This window comes from Euprymna scolopes, chromosome 2 (genome assembly GCF_053919585.1).
Source record: "Euprymna scolopes isolate OS-2025 chromosome 2, ASM5391958v1, whole genome shotgun sequence".
Taxonomy (NCBI): domain Eukaryota; kingdom Metazoa; phylum Mollusca; class Cephalopoda; order Sepiida; family Sepiolidae; genus Euprymna; species Euprymna scolopes.
The window spans coordinates 11,946,738-11,968,667 of record NC_136483.1 but is presented as its reverse complement, the minus strand read 5'-3'; the positions used below and the strand labels follow the sequence as shown (position 1 = coordinate 11,968,667).

The 21,930-nt window shown below is 30.3% G+C and overlaps 1 protein-coding gene across 3 annotated transcripts in view; it reads right to left on the bottom strand.

Moving 5' to 3' along the window:
* Positions 1–21,930, bottom strand: part of LOC145288529 (lysosomal-trafficking regulator-like) — a 402,321-nt gene that overhangs the window by 170,260 nt on the left and 210,131 nt on the right. For all 3 annotated transcript variants that reach the window (XM_080136335.1, XM_080136336.1, XM_080136337.1), the window contains exons 6-12: positions 18,014–18,184; positions 15,839–15,980; positions 8,807–9,003; positions 7,800–7,866; positions 3,760–3,869; positions 2,177–2,348; positions 732–929 (exon numbers count right to left, since the gene is read on the bottom strand). In XM_080136335.1, the coding sequence (XP_079992461.1) occupies positions 732–929; positions 2,177–2,348; positions 3,760–3,869; positions 7,800–7,866; positions 8,807–9,003; positions 15,839–15,980; positions 18,014–18,184 (1,057 nt within the window). The remainder of the gene's footprint in view (positions 1–731; positions 930–2,176; positions 2,349–3,759; positions 3,870–7,799; positions 7,867–8,806; positions 9,004–15,838; positions 15,981–18,013; positions 18,185–21,930) is intronic.

Genomic DNA, 21,930 nt, shown 5'->3' with positions numbered 1-21,930 from the left:
TAAAACTGCGTTATTCGATAAATCTTATTTTCTTTTCTATTACATATTATTTTTTTTATTAGAATCCTTTGAGATAGTAATTTGAGCATTTATTTATCAATTTCTGTTAATAAATGTACATCAGTTGTAAATATAATTCTGGCGAATTCCGTGAACTTATTTCTTGGCAAAAGGGACCATGCAACTATCTAATCCTCTATTTAATAAAAAGCAGGCACCATTCGCCCACTACAAACTTATCCTTTGGCCTTCTTCAGGTGATTAACTGCTACAAGGTTGGAATGCTGAATCTTGTAAGTGTATCCCCAGTAACTACTGCCTTCCATAGTTGTTGTTGTCTCAGCATGTTTTTAGCCAACTAATCCTCTGGCCTGTTGTCCCACATTTTTTTTAGCCAATTTTGGGTACGATTGAAACTGCTATATTCAGATGATGCTCACTTGGAACTGTAGAAACAATGCCTTTATCCACTGCGCCACAAGCCCCAAAGGTTAATCAGCTGAGAAGGCCAGAGGATGAATTGGCCGAATGATGGTGAAACAACAATTATGAAGATATGGATAAGAATTTAGAATTTTTACTAATTTCGACACATAATTACGTAACAGTGTTTTTACTTAAAACTTTTTAGTTATTCACTTATTAAAGCACCAGCACCATTTTATGCGTTTCAGTCTTCTAGCAACTTCATTAGATTTTTTTAATGGAAGAAAGAAAATAAGCAATGTTACCAAACGTGGCTCCCATTTCGTTCATTCTTCTTTTTCCTTTGTTGCCAGGTACCCACTGATTACGCACAACTTCTTCTCCAAGACGAATCCAAAGGGAGATGCTGAACCCTGTCTGGTAGGGTGGCCATGGAAGAAAGCCGGACACTCGCATACAGATCGGAGCTAAACTAGATACTTTCATACTTTCAAGTTGGGAGTCTGCAAAAAATATAATAATGTTAAAAATATTAGAAAAGAAAATAAGAATGAAAAGAATAGAATTTCTAATATCATCAAATTTAAGCATAGACGCAATAACCATAACAATCAACTCATAATAATTCAACACTTTGCCTAAAATTTCTTTCAACACATAATAGACGAACAAAGTTTGGTTATCAAATAAAATGTTTACTACCACATTTTTATGCAGTCCTTTGCATTATTGTTGCATTCTGCAAGATCTTTCAAGCAGCACTAGTTGGGCGGTAAAGGGCAGACAAGGCAGTGATGCATTGTATGGTCCACTTCTCTACATTCGTAGATGGTTGGGCCAGTTTTGTAACCCCATTTGCTCATAGCAACCTATTCCTGTTCTCAACCAATTTTCACCTGAGAATTCAGAAGGGAAGATTCCCATGTCAGTAGGAGAGGGGGAGAGTGCATTCTCTAGCAATCTGATTCACAGTTGTAGTTTGGTTTCTTCCTGAGTTGTTGTTGGGAGTTTGATATGGTTGAGGAAGATCCATTAGTAATTTTTCTCCTGTTGATTCCCAGCTGGGATAAAAATGTATATTTTCTGGTCTCAGTCTTAGGTGTTTTTTTTGTATTTTTTAATACTGCATTGTGACATTTCAGTTTTCTTAGAAAACAATTCAGCCATTTTATTGAATTACTTTATGAAATAAAAATTCTATTTAGAAACAATAAGTTTAAAGAATAAAAATTATTTCAATAAATTCTTATTTTCTTGTCTGTACACAAGGATAATGTTTTTTTGATTAAGACTTAGTTGTTGCAGGATGACATCACAATGGACATGGTGTTGCCTAAAAGTTTTGAGATTCATTGAAATATCCAAGTAATCTTTCAGGGCTCATTCCTACAACTGTATGGCTCGTGAAGTATCATGAAACAATCGTTTAAAAACATTATTTTACTGACAAAATTAAATCTACTATAATGCATTTTCAGTTCTTAGAAATAAGTTGGGCATTTTATTTAATCACTTAGTGAATTTTTTTTTTTTTTGCTTTAAATTACTTTGCTATTCTTCATAGATTACTAAAACAACATTTACTCTTGTGCAATGCCGGGTTGGGTCAGCTATCAGGATTCATTTGGCAGCTAAGTTTTAATTAATTCTTCCATTTCAGTTAAAATGTTAATATTTCAACAAACCTTATGGTCCAACTATTCTCCATTCTTATATAAAAGACAGAGAGTGAAGTGTTAATTATATTTACCATGCTCATGTGTTGATGGCCCTTTCAGTTTGTAGCTGTGACCAAATATGCCCGTTGGCATTGTGGTCGTTGTTGCAGTGACTTCCTGTCTGACGACAGGGAATTGGAGGCTGTACATGGGAGTCACTTTGTAATTCTCCACAATACCAGTCAGAGTGGACAGCAGTATTTCCTGAAGTAAATTCACAAATGGGGACAAAATATCAAATATGGAGAAAAAAAAAACAAACAAGAAATCCAAACACTAATGAGTAAATTAACAAAACATAAAAATAAAATCAATTCTTAAAAGAAAAAGCTTTAAAACCAAGAAAAATGCTAGAAAGAGAAATTTAATGGTAGAAATCAAAATTGTGTCAGCCAGAAGTAAAAATATGTGATCATTAAAAATTGTCAGAAGTTTGAAAATTTTCAAGTTTGTTCTTGTGTAAGAAGCAATTTTTGTATTTGTACCAGTTAACACTTAAGCTGATCTCTTGTGGTAGGAGACTATCAATTAGGATAGACAATCCATTCTAAAATGTATGGGAAAAGTAACTGATTATCATGTTGAATACATTTGCTTTTGAGTATAACACAATATTCACCGTTATGATTGAATTGAATGTTAAATATTTATAAACAACAAAAATGGATATTTTTCAGAGGCATATAATTTCATTTGCAATGAAAATGCAATTTCAAAGTTATGCCTGACGCACTAGTTATGTTTGATAGACCAAAGCAAATTCGATTTTTAATTAATTAAAAGCTAACAGATGATTATTTATACATTGTTTTGTTATTCTTCATGTACATTTCAAAATTACAACATGGTCATGAAGAAACTGGTGTTGCAAAATTCATCCAAACCAGTCATAAGTCTACATAATATTAGCATACAATAAAACATTTAAATAACACAATTTAAAAAAAAATGGAACCAAAAGAAAATTAGATTTCAAAGTGTCTAACTTTTCAAAAAACAATAATATAAGTCACAAAGATATTGAAAAAAAAAAGCTAAAAAATTAAGGGAGATAACTCATATCTTATCTTTTAAAATAAAATAAAAATTACATGGTGATCTCTTTAAGTAATTATTTAAAATTGTCTACATCGTAATAATATTCTTTGCCAGAATAATGATTTAAATGATTGCATTTATGTGGACCATTCTTTTCTGGGTTTTTAGCTGGTAAAAATAGCTGCTAAAGGGGTAAAATTGAAAAAAACTTGGAACTTGGCAGGTGTAAGTATTTAAAATGCTCTTGTATACATACACAAATATATGTTTACACCCTAAAGTCTGTTCATTTTTAACAATTTCTTATCTGTCTGGTGATAGCTCAAGCAATAATGACTAAGGCTGAAGTGCTATATGCTTTAGTTTTGATTCTATCTAATGACATCCAAGTCATCTTTTTTTTAACTTTTCAAATCACTACTATATATTGGGTACAATGTAAAAATATATTTAATCATATTTTAAAACCGGGTAATGCCGGGTGCCCTGCTAATGTATCATAGAAAAAAAAACTATGACTACACTAATAATTAAATAGATCTAAAATTGATTTTTATGAAAGTTTAAACAAACTGACCTGTGGTGGATCGTCTTCCATGAAAAAACGGAGCAAAAGTTTTAATTCACTGGCAGTGATCTCATCCTGGGACAACAATTGGATTAGCGTAAACAATAAAATACGCGTATCTGGAATTGAAAAAGACAAAAATTAATCAGAATTAGTTTGAAAGAAAATGTACAAAAAATGATTAACTATGAACATACAAAGCCTATGCATTCACTTAATTAACTAAAAGGTAAAAATAGTAAAACAATCCTTTCTAAAATAAAAAAGCAAATAAAAAACCTAGAATTAAATTAATGCGTGAATACTATCAAAGCAATTGCAAAGTATCAAAATGTGACGGTCCTATTCCAAATGATACCAGATGACCTGTTGATCAGACGTTGCCATTATAGAGACTTGCATCACGTGCGTCTAAATCATTTTTAGAACACCAGCCTGGTAACAGGCAGCTGTTCAATCAAATTAACCCTTTCGTTTTGGTGCTTGGGCATGCATAGGTGAATGCCGTGTGCAAACAAGAGATTGTTAAAATTAAAAATCAACAATTTGAAACTGGCTTCCAGGCAGTGCAGAAGACTTTTTCTCCAAGTTGCCCACTTGTTAAAGTAGAAACAAAGATGCTGATTTATGAAAATCAGAACAAAGGAATGGCTTGACTAAAAACCAACTAAAAAAGAAACGGTCTTATCTTCGAAAGAAAAGAACAGTAATTGGGTACACATTTGTCACTGTTTACGTGTCTACTCACGTGGGCAGAATACAGCAAAAAGCCATTATCTGAGAGTCGTGGATTCGACATATTAAAAGAAAGGTGCAAGGCCATTATCTGAGAGTCATGGAAATTTGGCCTTCTGTGGAACAAATGAAAAGCCTGATGACACCAGAAATCGAAATTTTCTTGAAGTGGAGCTAATTGCAAAATTTTACCCTGCCTTATCTGAACATGTCAGACGCACTAAAATCCACGAACTGAGTGATCATTATCTCAGTAACCGCACTCAGAATGAGCTTTTTGACCTTCTTGTTAAGTCAATACAGAACAAAACAATTTCCAAATTCTTGCATCAAAATATTACAGCATAATACTAAATCACACAATATCATTTAATTACATTACACAATATCAGTCACATCGTGCAACTAAGTATTGTTCTTTGAGAAGTTGAATTTACAGAAGGATGTGGAGCAGAAATTTTTTAACACTTCATTAAGCTCCTTGATGTCTGCGATACAATTGGAAAATGCCTTTTTGACAACATGATCAACTTCCTGTCCATATTTTATGTGATGCAAGTAACATGATCAACTTCCTGTCCAAGTACATCATTGCCATAGAAGACTGTTGCGGTCAGGGGTATGATAGCAGAACCATCATGACGTACAACAAGTCAATGGAAATCAATAAAAAGCTGTATACCAGCAGTCATCAACTTAATGAAGTAATTGCTGATGCTGCAAAGTCATTGGCTACTTCTATGTACAATTTATTTGCTGTGTTAATGTAGTGATGGGCAATTCTGAAGAAGTATGTGATCCACCTTACAGTTAAAAACCTTCTGGACACAAGAAGCAAAGGTGGGAGCTGTTAAGTCATTGCATTTTCAGACAATAGATTTTGGAAGCAAAAGAATTAGAACAAATGTCTCTGAATAGTCGATAGAGTTATTCACACGGAATGTTGAGCTTCAGCCACTGAAATCAGGAGTTGACATTTCCATGTTTATTTGATTACCCAATATGATTTACTTTTTCCAATAAACATTTTAACTAATGTGCTTCAATATGCATTGACGACCTGATTTTTCACATCGAGGCTGGCGTGTCATTTGGATCACAATATATGCAGGATAAACGTCAGTCGTCGAAATTAAAGCGAGAGAATTAGCCAATGAACTTGAAGTGGATTGTTCCTATCCAAAACCAAGGAGAAGAAAGAAAACATGGCTCTTCAGATATGAATCAGCAGATAAGTCAGATCATAAAACTGGTAGAGAAGCATTTCGGGGGGAAAAATTTTTATCTACTTATGGATACAATTTCACAAAGTCTTCATTACTGTTTTGAAAACGGAAATCATTTTAAATCAAAGTATGAATTTTTATGTGATGCAAGTCACATGAAAGCTACAATAACCTCAGATATGTTGCCGTTATACTGTGCTGTTTTGGCAAAAAGTATTGGAGAGAGTGCTATTGATTGAGAAACTTGATAGAGAGACTGTCAATTTCGTCAACAACATGAACATTAAGAAGTGTGTTACATTTTCCATTATTGAATATTTAAATTATATAATGAAACACACACTATCGATTTATATCCAAACATTGCACTCAAAATAATCATATTGCCAGTTACAGGTAAATTTAAACTAATTAAAATTTTTCTTTGGAACCCCATGTTTCAGAAAAGACTGGCTGGATTATCTGTTATGAACTAAACCGAGAAATTGGCATAGAGGATTCAGTATAGCAGTTTGCTTCAAAGGAAGCCAGCAAACATTTTAAAATGACTGTTACTTTTAGCAACATTCCATTACAACTACAAATTTTGTTTTGATTTATTCGTTTTTTCCCCGCTATACCAACACTTTCTTTCCTCCTCTATTTTTTAAATAAATTCCTGAAGTCTAATTTTTGACAGTATATTAAAATACTTTTGAAATTTGAGTTTAAATTTTTTGAAAATTCCTTTAAAAACTTGTTGAAGAGGGAGAGCTGAAACACATCCCTGAGTGGCCTTCGGGACTTGATAAGTGGTGACCCTCACATAAAAAAAAACACTGAAATGGCTATAAAAATAGCTAGGAAATACTAAAAAGTAGCTAAAAGTTGTAAAAACATTCGTAGTATATAAAACACCAATTCTGCAATTTCTTTGATTTTTTTCCTGACCACAGAATATCTGCATTCCAAAAGTATGTTTAAACTACTAATGATTGTGAGTTCAGTATATTTGTGCAGAGCGGGGCCGCAATCTATATTCTGCTGGGAGCACGGCACTGCACTAATTTCTTACATTTCACTCTAAACCTAAATGAATATATTTATGAGTTATACTTAAAAGATAATGCGAATTCAGTATACATAAACCCAAAGTCCAACAATCTCCCATCAATAATAAAACAGATTCTTAACTATGGAGAGTAGTCTAGCAAAAATTCTAGTGACGAAAATGTTAAGAAATTAAGAAACATCTACAACACAGAAAATGTTAAGAAATTAAGCAACATCTACAACACAGCTCCTCAAAAATAGTAAGTACCATAATATCAAAATTAAACACAAACGACAGAACACTAATAGTTAAAATAAGATTAAAACTCAGTAAAACTTACTAAATTTCATTAAAAAATAACAATCTTATATAAAAACAACCTAAAATCGTCCTATAATTGCTATGAAAACTTAGAAATAATTAAAGCAGCACATATTAAAATATTAAAAACAAACTTAATAAAAAAAGTGACCAACATAACAAAAATAACACAAAGGATAAAAACATAATTACCAGAAATAGTAATGACCCAAATTCTAATAAAAATAAAAACGGTAGCAATATGAAAAATCTGTAACTGTAGAAATCAAACACTCTATTCACTACAACAGTTGGTTCTTTGATACAACAGGGGCGCGTTTAAAATGAATGTTTCTATTTAGCGCATAATTGAACTATGATATTTGACTTTTACATTTTAAACTTTGTGAAGCCATTATTTACAGATAATTTTATGAAATCACAGTAGATTCTCTACAGTGCAATATAGACTAAGTCACTGCATAAGGGTATGTGAAGCTTCCTCCCAGTACACTGCAAGGTGGAGGTCCCTAATTAGCGCAGGCAATTAATCGATTTGATGAAAAATGGATGATTTCCTCAATTTCAATGACAATAAAAGTATGAAAAGGTTGAAACATTTGTTGATCCTGATTCAATCATGGACAATGTCAGGTCTCCCTGCTAGTGTATATATATATATATATATATATATAAAATGTTTTTAAAAACTGTTTAAGATAACTATCCAGCTATAACATTGCCGTTGATCCTACCTTTTTCAATTCTGGTTTTTCCAAGGAGATCATCTTGCAGGCCCTCAAGGAGAAATCCAACGATGCCCTAAGAAAAAAAGAGAACATTTTAATAGCTTTATTTATTTTTTTTTTTTTCCTTTTGTCTTGCATTCAAATCACATTAAATTGAGGGTCATCTTTGACTGGGTAATTCCAAGTATTCCTTGGCCTGTCTCTTCCTTGATTACCCTCAATTGAGATGTGTGTATATCTGCTGATCCAACCTGAGCTTGGTTCAACATGTCTATACCACCATAGCCAATTGCAACGTTCCAGTCTGTGCACCTTCAGTCTAAATAACTAACTTTGTCATTAAGATGCTGAACTAACATCTTGTTATTTTCTTTGCATTATGAATTTTAGAAGTTGAAAAGAAAGAAAAAACATTAAAATTTCAAACTAAAGCTATATTTACTACTTATAACTGTTCTGGGATGGATATTATACTAGTATATATATGTGCAATTGTACAAAGTTTTTATTTCAAAATAAAATTTTATGACCATCCAAGAAGTGACCGTCTCATCTTCCATTTTGCTAGATTTATGTTGTAATGCCTACAAATGCCCATTAATCGCTTAAAAATGATTTCTTATTTAAAAATTACACTATTTGATCAATTTACATGATTTTCGTTTTTTAACAGGTACATACATCATGCAAAGTTTTCTTCATTTTTTTTTTTATTATTATAAGGAGAATTCTGGACAAGAACAAAATGATATATATATGTGTGTGTGTGTGTGTGTGGAAAGATGAAAAATGAATCTTTTTCATCTCTTCATCTCATCAGATAATTATTTCCTTTATTCTTTATATATATATATATATATATATATATATATATATTACACACTAGTAGAATACTCATCTCAGAAGGAGTATAAGCAATAAATATATCATAATTTAAAATTTTAAAGAACCTTTCATATTTCTAAAATCAAATTCTAAAAATTAAGTGGTTTAAAGTTGGTTATTATACTTACTTCTGAACTCATTGTTTCCACGGCGCCTTGGTCTTCTCGACACGTCTGGACAAGTTGATAGAGAACACGGTGGAATAGAAAAGCAGCAGATTCTGCCATGGAGAAATCGATTAAAAGCTCGACAATTAGTTTGTAGACAGCAGCAAATTGGATCCTCGTTAGATTAGAATCTGATTCACTTGACCGCGATGTTTTACCTGGAGGGAAAGAAAATATTTTGGATTAAATAATTTTTTTCTTTTAATAATTTCATCTGTCGTATTTAAATTTAAAATAAGAAAGTTGTGACTATGTCCGATTATTATCGTAACTTTTCAAATCAAATTGAGTGGGAAAGATCAGAATTACTTTTTTCTTTTTAACCAAAACGCTAAATCTTTATAATATAAATATAAAAAAAAAAAATCTTTATAATATAAATATAAAAAAAAAAATATTTGTAAAAGCTTATTGGGAATGATTAATGTTGGAGTTAAAAAAACATTTGTAAAAAGTTATTAGGATGATCATCATCCAATCCCAGGCAATGTCAAGTCTCCCTGCTAGTACAGAGTGAGTCACGGGAAAAGCATGTTTTTAGAATGCTCCTTGCTCTCCTTGAGTAAGGGATAGGGAGTGAGGAAGGTAGTCATTAAATATTTGCAGAGTTTAGTTTTCCTTAAAAACATCCGTTTCCCGTGACTCACCCTGTGTGTGCATATATATATATATATATATATATATATATATATAAAGAGAGAGAGAGAGAGAGAGAGAGAGCGAGAGAGAAAGAGAAAGAGAGAGAGACTGAGATGAAGTGATAATGTGGTAAGGATGTCAGACAGTCGACTTCCCAAACAGCTCCCTTTATGGCGAGCTTGCCGAGGGAAGACGTCTGGCTCGAAAGCCTAAAATGAGGTTCAAGGATTATTTGAGGTCCACCTTGAAAAAATGTGAGATGGAGGAGAAAACCTGGGAGAGTCTTGCTTTGGAGAGTGGAGAAGGACCTTGTGGGGAGGTGTGGGCAAGTTTAAGGTTGTGCAAGAAGCAGTTGATGAGCTGAGGCACCAAATTGGTCTGGAGTGCGAGACATGCGGGTGATTATGTCTGAGTAGAGCTGGGCTGATAAGCCACCAGAGTACTCATCAGCGCAATGGGTTACAAAACAGTCTTGTGTTGCCAGATCTAACTTGTGTCAACTGCGGGTGGATGTGCAAAACAGCAAGCGGTTTGAAATGGCATTTGAATGTTCATAGAAGTGACCATCAAGAACGTGCTGCTAGTGGTGTTCATGTCTGCACCACGTGTGTCAAAGAATGCCAGAGTTTGGCAGGGCTCAAAAGCCAATTTTGTGCAATTCATCACTGATCTGTCTTCATGTTTCTATTTTTTTTAATGCTATATCAAGTAATGGCAATATTTGAGAACGAATTTGCTGCCATCATATATATATATATATATATATATATATATATATATATATATATATATATATAAGGCAAGTGGAAGCTATCAGAGCAGAACATAATTAAGTTTTGAAAACAAAAAAGAAAAATATGAATGTTTTCAAAATTTGGTGCATTTTCAGACAGCCTAATCTGGTAACACAAAGTGTGAGGGGGTGGAGGTACTCACTGATTTGTTTGCTTGGCAGTTGTGCATGGGCGGGGGTTCTTTAGAGACTTTCTTTTAATTTACAATTTAACAAAAGAATAAATTTGCTGACTTGTGTACAAATTAAACAAAATGGTGGAATTTAGTTTCGTAATGAAATAAATTGGACGTGTGATGCATGCACTGATTTCCTTGACCATGATGTGTTGCAAAGAGGAAGAGGATTTCAAATGTAGAACTCCAGAAGTAAATTAACCTGAAAAGAGTGTGAAGATTCTTTTTTCTATTCCTGATATAGAAAACACATAATGAATCATTTTTTACTTAACGAGATTTAAATCACAATTACATGATACAAAATTAAATTTGAGATTCTCCTAGTCAGTTTAAGAGTTACAAATAAAAGCCTTTCAAAATCCATAATTTTAGTTGTATGTTTTCTACAGAAATAGATTTCTAAAAAATTATTTTTAAATAAAAAAATTTTGCTTAATTTTGTACTAGGAGAGTTACCTGGCGTTGCCCGGGGCCATAAAAGTAAACAAAAGAGAGTGTTTATTTTAAACTGAAGGAATAGGATAATATGGTAAATATTATCCTAAGATCGCATTCAGTTGTACGCAGATGAACAGTGCTGAAATAATAATGTTATTTAGACACCATATACACAAATATATATATATATTATTTACACATACACAAACATATATATATATTATTTACACATACACAAACATATATATATATTATTTACACCTACACAAACATATATATACATTATTTACACCTACACAAACATATATATACATTATTTACACCTACACAAACATATATATACATTATTTACACATACACAAACATATATATACATTATTTACACATACACAAACATATATATACATTATTTACACATACACAAACATATATATACATTATTTACACATACACAAACATATATATATAGATTATTTACACATACACAAACATATATATATAGATTATTTACACATACACAAACATATATATATAGATTATTTACACATACACAAACATATATATATAGATTATTTACACATACACAAACATATATATATAGATTATTTACACATACACAAACATATATATATATATATATATTATTTACACATACACAAACATATATATATATATATATTATTTACACATACACAAACATATATATATATATTATTTACACATACACAAACATATATATATATATATTATTTACACATACACAAACATATATATATATATATTATTTACACATACACAAACATATATATATATTATTTACACATACACAAACATATATATATATATATTATTTACACATACACAAACATATATATATATATATATTATTTACACATACACAAACATATATATATATATTATTTACACATACACAAACATATATATATATATTATTTACACATACACAAACATATATATATATATTATTTACACATACACAAACATATATATATAGATTATTTACACATACACAAACATATATATATATATTATTTACACATACACAAACATATATATATATATTATTTACACATACACAAACATATATATATAGATTATTTACACATACACAAACATATATATATAGATTATTTACACATACACAAACATATATATAGATTATTTACACATACACAAACATATATATATAGATTATTTACACATACACAAACATATATATATAGATTATTTACACATACACAAACATATATATATAGATTATTTACACATACACAAACATATATATATAGATTATTTACACATACACAAACATATATATATAGATTATTTACACATACACAAACATATATATATTATTTACACATACACAAACATATATATATTATTTACACATACACAAACATATATATATATTATTTACACATACACAAACATATATATATATTATTTACACATACACAAACATATATATATATTATTTACACATACACAAACATATATATATATTATTTACACATACACAAACATATATATATATTATTTACACATACACAAACATATATATATATTATTTACACATACACAAACATATATATATATATATTATTTACACATACACAAACATATATATATATATATTATTTACACATACACAAACATATATATATATTATTTACACATACACAAACATATATATATATTATTTACACATACACAAACATATATATATATTATTTACACATGCACAAACATATATATATATATATATTATTTACACATACACAAACATATATATATATATATTATTTACACATACACAAACATATATATATATATATATTATTTACACATACACAAACATATATATATATATATTATTTACACATACACAAACACATATATATATATTATTTACACATACACAAACACATATATATATATATTATTTACCCATACACAAACACATATATATATATATATTATTTACACATACATAAACATATATATATATATTATTTACACATACACAAACATATATATATATATATTATTTACACATACACAAACATATATATATATATATATTATTTACACATACACAAACATATATATATATATATATTATTTACACATACACAAACATATATATATATATATATTATTTACACATACACAAACATATATATATATATTATTTACACATACGCAAACACATATATATATATTATTTACACATACATAAACATATATATATATTATTTACACATACATATATATATATATATTATTTACACATACACAAACATATATATATATATATATATATTATTTACACATACACAAACATATATATATATATTATTTACACATACACAAACATATATATATATATATATATTATTTACACATACACAAACATATATATATATTATTTACACATACACAAACATATATATATTATGTAATTTACACATACACAAACATATATATATTATGTAATTTACACATACACAAACATATATATAGTATTTACATATACACAAACATATATAGATTTGTAACTAATCTGTTCTTTCACATAATTTATAAAACAAATCGTGCCATAAGGACTGAATTTAATCGAAAAATTCTATCTAAAAAAAAAAACAGTCCATATTCTGCATAAGTCCCCATAACATATGTGAATGTAATACAATGCACTTTGCTGCCTCTAGCCACATTGAAGAGCTGTGATACGGCAACGCAGTTGTCTGTTGATAACACACACACAGTATTTCTGCAGTATGAACCATACTATTTCTGTTAAATAGGATTTACAAGTCAATTATACGGTATCTTTCGTTTGTTAAATTGTTAGGTAAAAGTTCAGAATAGTTAACTTTAAAGCCTCCCTCCACATGTTAAGAATGGGTTTCTATATGTGGGCGTGTGTTAGAGAGGGGTAGAAAGAGAGATATTGGATATACGTTTTTTTTTTTTCAAGTTCAAAGGTTATTGGGAGGGTGGACCTCGTAAAAATGAAGGGAACAGCAGTCCGTCAGCTAGAAATCCAATATTAGAGCAAGTTGCATCGTATACACGCATACTCAGACACAAATGAACACAAAACAAAAGTGTCGATAAAAAAGGAAATATAAAGGAGAGCGTTGTAGTGGATGTAAAAGAAAGCATGAGAAAAAAACAAATGAAAGGAACAGAAGTTCAATGGTTAAGAAACTATGTTAGTGTTTTGTTGCTGTTTTTAGCATGACGAAGGGGATCTTTATAGTGGATAGTGTGTGTTTTAAACTTTGTAAAAGAAAGCAAGTAAACTGGCTATTGAATGTTCTTTGGATGATTTTCTCTCACTTGTATTTTTTGATTTTACACGACTGAAATGACCTATGCATTAAATGAACTTGATATTGGGTGAAATAATATGTCTCTTAGTGATGCCATATTTTGGTTTTAGTAACCATTCGTTTATAAAATGAGAACCTGGATTCCGGAGTATGAGAATTTTGAGAGCTCAGCCAATTAGAATGGACAGACTTTGGCAAGGTAGAAATGAAGGAAAATTTAAAAGATTATGTTGGGTCTATGTATGTATGAGCCAGTTATGGTCGATGTAATCACAGAATCTGTTAAACATGTAGAATTTGTCCTAGTGACAACTGGTGGCAGTGGTAAGATCAAATATTTAGAGAGAAAAATAGGGACTCCTTCCTCAACAGATGTTGCGATTGCGATGGTGTTGCTCATAGGATGCAACATAGTATTTTACTATCATGACTGAATGTGTCTAAAATGGTGTTCGAAAGCTACATAAGATAGTGGCGCTATTAGCCTAAATATATTGAATTTATATGAGATATTTGTTGTTGCAAAACTATGATACTTTTGTCCAGAAGGAATTTCTGCAGCTACTTTATTAATATAGAGACTATTGGATTTTTTATCTCAATATGTGATTAAAAGTTTAAAAGTTAAAAAAAAAAAAAAATTTAATGTGTAATTATCAAAGTAAGATCGATGTGAGAAATACAAGTGCAACAAAGTAATGTCCAAAGCATTTATTCAATTATCGATTTATTTATTCAATTATCGATTTTAACTATTAATATAAATCAACTAATCTTGCCATAATGTGTGATGTCAGAAAGGAAAGGAAATTTATTTGTCCAATTCGAATAAGCTTTCACCAGAAATTAAGTTATCTTTAGAGGAAGTGACTTTAGAGCACCTTAAAGTCTGAATCATACTGAAATTTTAAAAATTTCAATCAGATTGATAAGCTAAAGTTGCCATTTAATTATGATTAATCAGACTTATACTCTCATTTCATATTCTTACAACGTTTCAGTTGATGTAACCTCCAACCTTCTTCATGTGTACCTTGCCAAACTTGGAAATCCTTCTCTCAGACCCGTGAATCTTCATGGAATTTCAAACAAAATCCTTTATTTAATCCATGGGGGGTAGCATGCTCTCATTCCATCAGCCACGACAGGGTAGAAATTCTATCCAATTTGCAATTGTACTTTGAGTTGTTTGCATGGAGAATGAAACCCTAAACCTCTAAAAGGAATTTTACTTAGAACTTTATCCACTATGCTTCAGGTCCTTGCAGAAAATTTTAGTATGAATTTTGGGAGCTTTAAACCTATTCTTGTTTTTGGAATTAGAATCATACTACAGATTACAATATATGTATATATTGTTTTGTTTTTTTATATTGTTTTCTTTTTATCTATTATTTATAATCTGTGGTTCTTCTTGAATGCATGGATGAAATAAAAGATTCTGTTTAAAATTCTGTGCAGATTGAAGAGTTTGACAAGATGCACCTGACGAAGGTTGGAGGTTATGTCAACCAAAACGTGAAAATAAAACTCAAGATGAGAACAGTAGTCCAAATAATACAAATCTGTTGTTTGTTTTTACCTCTGAGATCTTCAGAAAGTGAGAATTCACTATCTGCATCGTATCCGCATTCTACAAAGAAATATTCCGTCTCTGCCTCATTGCCTTGTTGCAGGAGTTGTCGAACTTCTTCTTCATCCACTAAATCATCCTCTTTGGCACACTGGAATAGCAAGAAAGAAGAAATCATTAAAAGACTGAACTCTTTGATACATGCGTTTTTTTTTTCTTTTCAAGCAAGTTATTTCCGGATAGTAATTGTCTGTATTTTTGAGATGAGGTGTTTTCATTGATTGAGATTGTCGGACTGACTTCCTCATCTTGGTTGTTATAGTCACAACGTTTCGGCCTTTTTCCCCTCCGGCCTTCATCAGGTGTTTTGTAACAAACTGGGGAACCATTTGTTAGGAGTCTCGAACCCAACCCTTTATTATTATTACAGGGGTACCGTGTTCAGACTCCAGCTAGGCTCTGGGACATAGTTGCTGATTCTCTGTTTTGAATGTTACTTTTTCACTGCCTTCGTTCAGGATCGAACTGGGTAACTGTAAACTTTGATACAACGTCTAGGACCACTCGGCCATATGTCACTGGGACAATTCTTAGTTGGTTTTTGTTAATGTTAAACCTATATTGTTATTCAAGGTTTTCTCTCTCTATCAGAGGTGTCCAAATTGCATTCAACTCTATGCTTGGTTTTCTCATATACTCCATCCCATGCAGTTGCAGAAAGGTTTACAAGGGTGATACTTAAAGTAAGGGTGGAAGAACACCGAAAAGCGGTAACTAAAGAGGAGACGGAAAAATCGGGTATAGCCAACCATATATGGATGGAGAGGGGGGACCATCGCCCCCTATGGGATGAAGTAAAAATAATAAACAGAGAGACCCACTGGAAAGTGAGAAAACTTAAAGAAACAGCTCACATGCTCGGACATAACAACCTACTAAGAAAACCAAGCATAGAGCTGAATGCAATTTGGACACCTCTGATAGAGAGAGAAAACCTTGAATAACAACATAAGTTTAACATTAACAAAAACCAATTAAGAATTGTCCCAGTGACATATGGCCGAGTGGTCCTAGACGTTGTATCAAAGTTTACAGTTACCCAAAGGTGCTGAGTTCAATCCTGAACGAAGGCAGTGAAAAAGTAACATTCAAAACAGAGAATCAGCAACTATGTCCCAGAGCCTAGCTGGAGTCCGAACACGGTACCCCCGTAATAATAATAAAGGGTTGGGTTCGAGACTCCTAACAAACGGTTCCCCAGTTCGTTACAAAACACCTGATGAAGGCCGGAGGGCAAAACGGCCAAAACGTTGTGACTGTAACAACCAAGATGAGGAAGTCAGTCCGACAATCTCAATCAATTATTTCCGGATGTTTTTGAATTCTTCAGTTTTTAACAAAATCAATTATGATTCTTTAAAATCACACTACCATTGCGTTGATGTAACTCTAAACCCTAGCTAAGCAGGTGACTTACAAGGATTATACTTAGCTGGTCATGCTGAAATACAAAACTTGATTTAGCAATCGCACATGTTTTCTTTCGCACATTCTTACCACCCACTATATAGATAAAATAATGATAAGAAAGATAATGATAAAATAAAAATAATAATGACTATAATGAAAATAATAAAATAAAAATAATAAAAACAGTAATAATAATAAAAATAATAATGAAAATAAAAATAACAATGAGAATAATAAAAACAAAAAATAATATTTAAAATAGTAACAATAAAAATAAAATAATAATAATAGTTACAATAAAAATAAAAAAATAACAATAATAAAAATAATGATCATAATAATGGAAATATTATTAAAGATGATTTCAGATTAATGTAATATTGATCAATGTTCAATTCAGTTTATATGATGATGATGATGATGATGATATAGAAATAAAGAGACATTTATGTGAAGTAAGAAGAATAAAAGATGGGTCACAGTTTATGAATGTTTAAATAAAATAAAAATTGTGATCATGGCTGTGACACAATAGGTCATAGAACCATCTAATAAATAAACGGATAAAATAAACATCAATAATTGTTTATAGCAGAAAAATGTATAACCCTCTCCCCTTAACCATTCGGTGTTACAAGGAAGAAGCAAGAATGACAGAATGATCAGAATAAAAAAAGAACAAAGAAAGGGTCATTCCATTTCTCAAACACTTACCATGAGGAGCGTGTGAAGGGAAGACAATTCCAAAATAGTCGTTCGTTCTGGTTTTGCACAGCGCAGAAGTGAATCGAAGACCTGTTGAAGTTGGTGCGTTTCAAGTGTCTTGCACTTCATCAGACCACATTTTACATCTTGAATAAGCACTTGTAATTCTTTCAGTTCCCACTGAAATAAAAAATCGAAATTACTGTCTTAAACTTAAACATGACAGACCAATAGGAATACTATTTTAAACTTGAGCACGACAGACTGACAAACATCTTACAGAATGCAACTAAAATTTACCTTGATTTCATTCTGTTTCTTTGGGTTAAATTTGTTTGTTTTTTTAATTTTTATTTTGTAAAACAAAGTTTAAAAATCCACAATTTATTTTTTAATGAGATGCTGTACAGAATTTTATTAGGTAATATAGTTTTTGAAATCTGACACAATAAGCATCCAAATCGAGTAAAAAATATATATTTTTTAATTTTCATTACAATTAGAAATTCTATTAATTATTTGTGCATTAAATGTAGGATTCCATTCAAAATTTCATACAGATTCCTGAGTTCGACAGAAACATTCCCAGAGTTCAACAAGATATACCTTAGGGTTAGAAGTTATATTGACCAAAATGCCGTGTGAATAACATTCAAGATGAGAACAGTAGTCTGAATAATTGAAAAGTTTTAATTAAGTCATCTCACATTAAAGTAGGAAAGTAGTTAATCCTAATTTTTCTAATCTTATTTATGTACATTTTGTTAGTTTAACTCTTCTTTGCATGCGAATGAATCTCATTTGGGCCATTTTCTGGTCCAAACATTGGATTTAATGCTTTATATGAGATATTATTAGAACCTTAATACAAAGTTTGATTGTCTTGATATAACAAAAACTGCTTATCCATTTGTCCTTCATACAACATGAAAGATATGATTTGAAGTTATCATCCAAATCATCTTCAAAATTGCATTCCTTTTGTTTTTGTTTTTTAATATATTCAATTTCAATCTTTGAATATTCTGATCTCTCACTGGAGTAAACTTTTATAGTTTACTTTGCAAAATTTTTTTTACCATAGTGAAAAAATCTTGCATGTATTAATATATATATATCAGAATTCGGAGGTGAATAGGAACACAGATTATTGAATCCTGTGGTATCAAGTCTTACAAAACAACTAACTTGGATTCTAACATCATCCCACTATTCAAGGATTACCACTATACTTGGATACCATAATTTCATATCCTTTCTTTGTTTCAACCTTTATTTTTTTATCTGTGTTCCTTAAAAAGATTTAATCTTTAATATATTTTCTTTGTATATGCTGAACAGCAAAATTATTTCAAATCAGATCTAATATTCTAATATTTTGCTAATGACTTTTCCTCCAAGAAGATGACCTGAAGATCGGAAATCCATGGGTTAAGGAAAGTACTCTGAATTTTATTCTTTGTTCAAATAAAAAATTATATTCCCCCCCCCCCCGAATGAAATTTAAATATTAAAAAAAAAAAAAACACTATATATATATATATATATATATATATGCTTCTAAATCATATCAAATTAAATGAACAGAGGAAATCCAAAACTACATTAGTACTGTATAATGTATCTAAACTAAAGTAAAAAATCTTGTGTATACATTTATATTTTTAATTTTTATACAGATTTTTTAAAACTAAAATAGGAATAATTAAAGGGGTGTTAAGTAGTATAATGGATTGTAAATTACAAATATTTTCTTTTTTGGCAACAAGGGTGTATGACATTTTTTTTTTTTTGATAACGTAACTAGGTTAGCTTATTTACTCTGGAACAAAAAACTAGATCTAATATCCAGAAAATTCTTGCTCTTGTGTTTAATACTGCTGAAAAGCCATGATTTAACATATGGCTTTGTTTTTAAATCCTTGAAACAATGTTTAATGGTAAACAACTGATGATCCCTGAAATAACATTAAGATTATTGTGAATTTGTGAAAGCAAAAGGATTCAGCGATTACAGGAGGTTAATTGACTCACTGGAAAAATAATTTTTTTTTTAACAATAAATTTTAAATATTTTTTATTTTTATATAATTTCAAATGCTCCAAAACTATATATATATATATATATATATATATATATATATACACACACACATACACGAGGGTTGTTTCAAAAGTAATGCCTTCTATTTTTTATTCCACCCGAATGGATTAAAGGGGATTGCAAATTGTTTTGTTATAATGGCTGAACTTATGCATTCATGACCTGAAAGCTTCATCTTTCTGTTGCAGATATTGACAATGTAAGACTAAGAAAGTAACTCCTATCATGGACATACGTCAGATGCAGAAATGCTTCATTGAATTTCTGATAAAAATGCATTGAGAATGGTGACGACTATGTAGAAAAATAAATTCTGGAATATAAAAGGTCATTTGTTTTAATGGTACCACTTGTAGCTCTTCAACTTTTTGAGTTTAAAAAATAGGCAGCTTTACTTTTGGAACGACCTATATATATATATATATATATATATATGGGTCGTTCCAAAACGATTATATTATATAAAAAAAAAAAAAATTTATTCTTTAATATGATGAAATTAAAGAATAAAAAAAATTAAAGAGATAGATAAATGAAAGGGCTTAATAAAACAAAATTAATATTTGGTGCATTTTCAGTCAGGAACACATAAAATGCTAAGCAATAATCAGTTCTAGTGACAGTCTTCTAATTACAAATTACTTAAGACTTCTACCCAGCCATATCCGAAAGAATGAGAGTAAGTTACCCTGTGGATTAAATAAAGGATATGTTCAAAGTTCTATGCAGATCTTCAACTTCAACAAGATACACCTGAAGAAGATCAGAGGTTGTATTAGCCAAAACGTTGTGAAAATAATATTAAAGATGAATCTGAATAATCAAAATAATCCAAACTATCAATCCTCATCTCAAGAATTCTGAAGTTTTATATCAAATACGGTCATATCAAATGGCTTGCTAATATCTAAAAATATAATATCTAAAAATATAATATCTACACTATCCCATCATTCATTTATAATATCAGTACTTTTCAAGTTAATCCTGATGCATATTACGAACCGGATTTCTCGTAAATGTTTGCTGGGGCTTGGTTGGCACCTGGCGTCAACTGCTGGGATATGCCAAGTGCCGATCAAATTACACAAAATGTTAGGAAACAGAAAAAAACAATTATCGGATACTAATTATAAATAAAATATTTGTAAATAAATAGAAACATTTTTTTTGTGTGTGATTAAAAACTAAGGTACTATTACAGTTTATGCACCAGTTATTTTATTTATTTTTTTTTTAGGTGAGGGTAGGGTTTTGTTTTTTTGGTTAGAGTTAGGGTTGGCAGTTAGGGTTAGGATTTTGTTTTAGGATTAGAGGTATAGGCTCCAGCATTTGTAATATTTTATCTATTTTAAATTCATTGTCATCTGCTCCATTGTTATGATTTATCAAAATTAAAGAACTTGAGTTTTTTTTTTTCCAATTTATCAAAAGTCTTCTTTGCTCTATAATTGCTAACCGCATCTGTTATCGTTTTCTGATTGCCTGATCAATAACATGACCAGTTTCCAGTTCAGTCATATCAGACACTTATGAGAAATTTGGTTTGTAATGCACACCAATATAAACTTCCGGTTCATAAAATGCACAAGTACCCCACATTGATTTCAATTTAATAATTTATAACATTTAAGACTTGACTTCTAATTATTACACAGAATTTATACAGAAAATGTTAGTCAACTTTCGAAATCTCTTAAACCTATTTTGATGTAGGAGTTGTATTGCAATCAAAGCAGGACAATTAAATTAACCTGCCATTTTTCTACGGAATGTTCGGAATCAGTTCGCTGCAGATTTGTCAAGAGGTGATAGTGAAGCC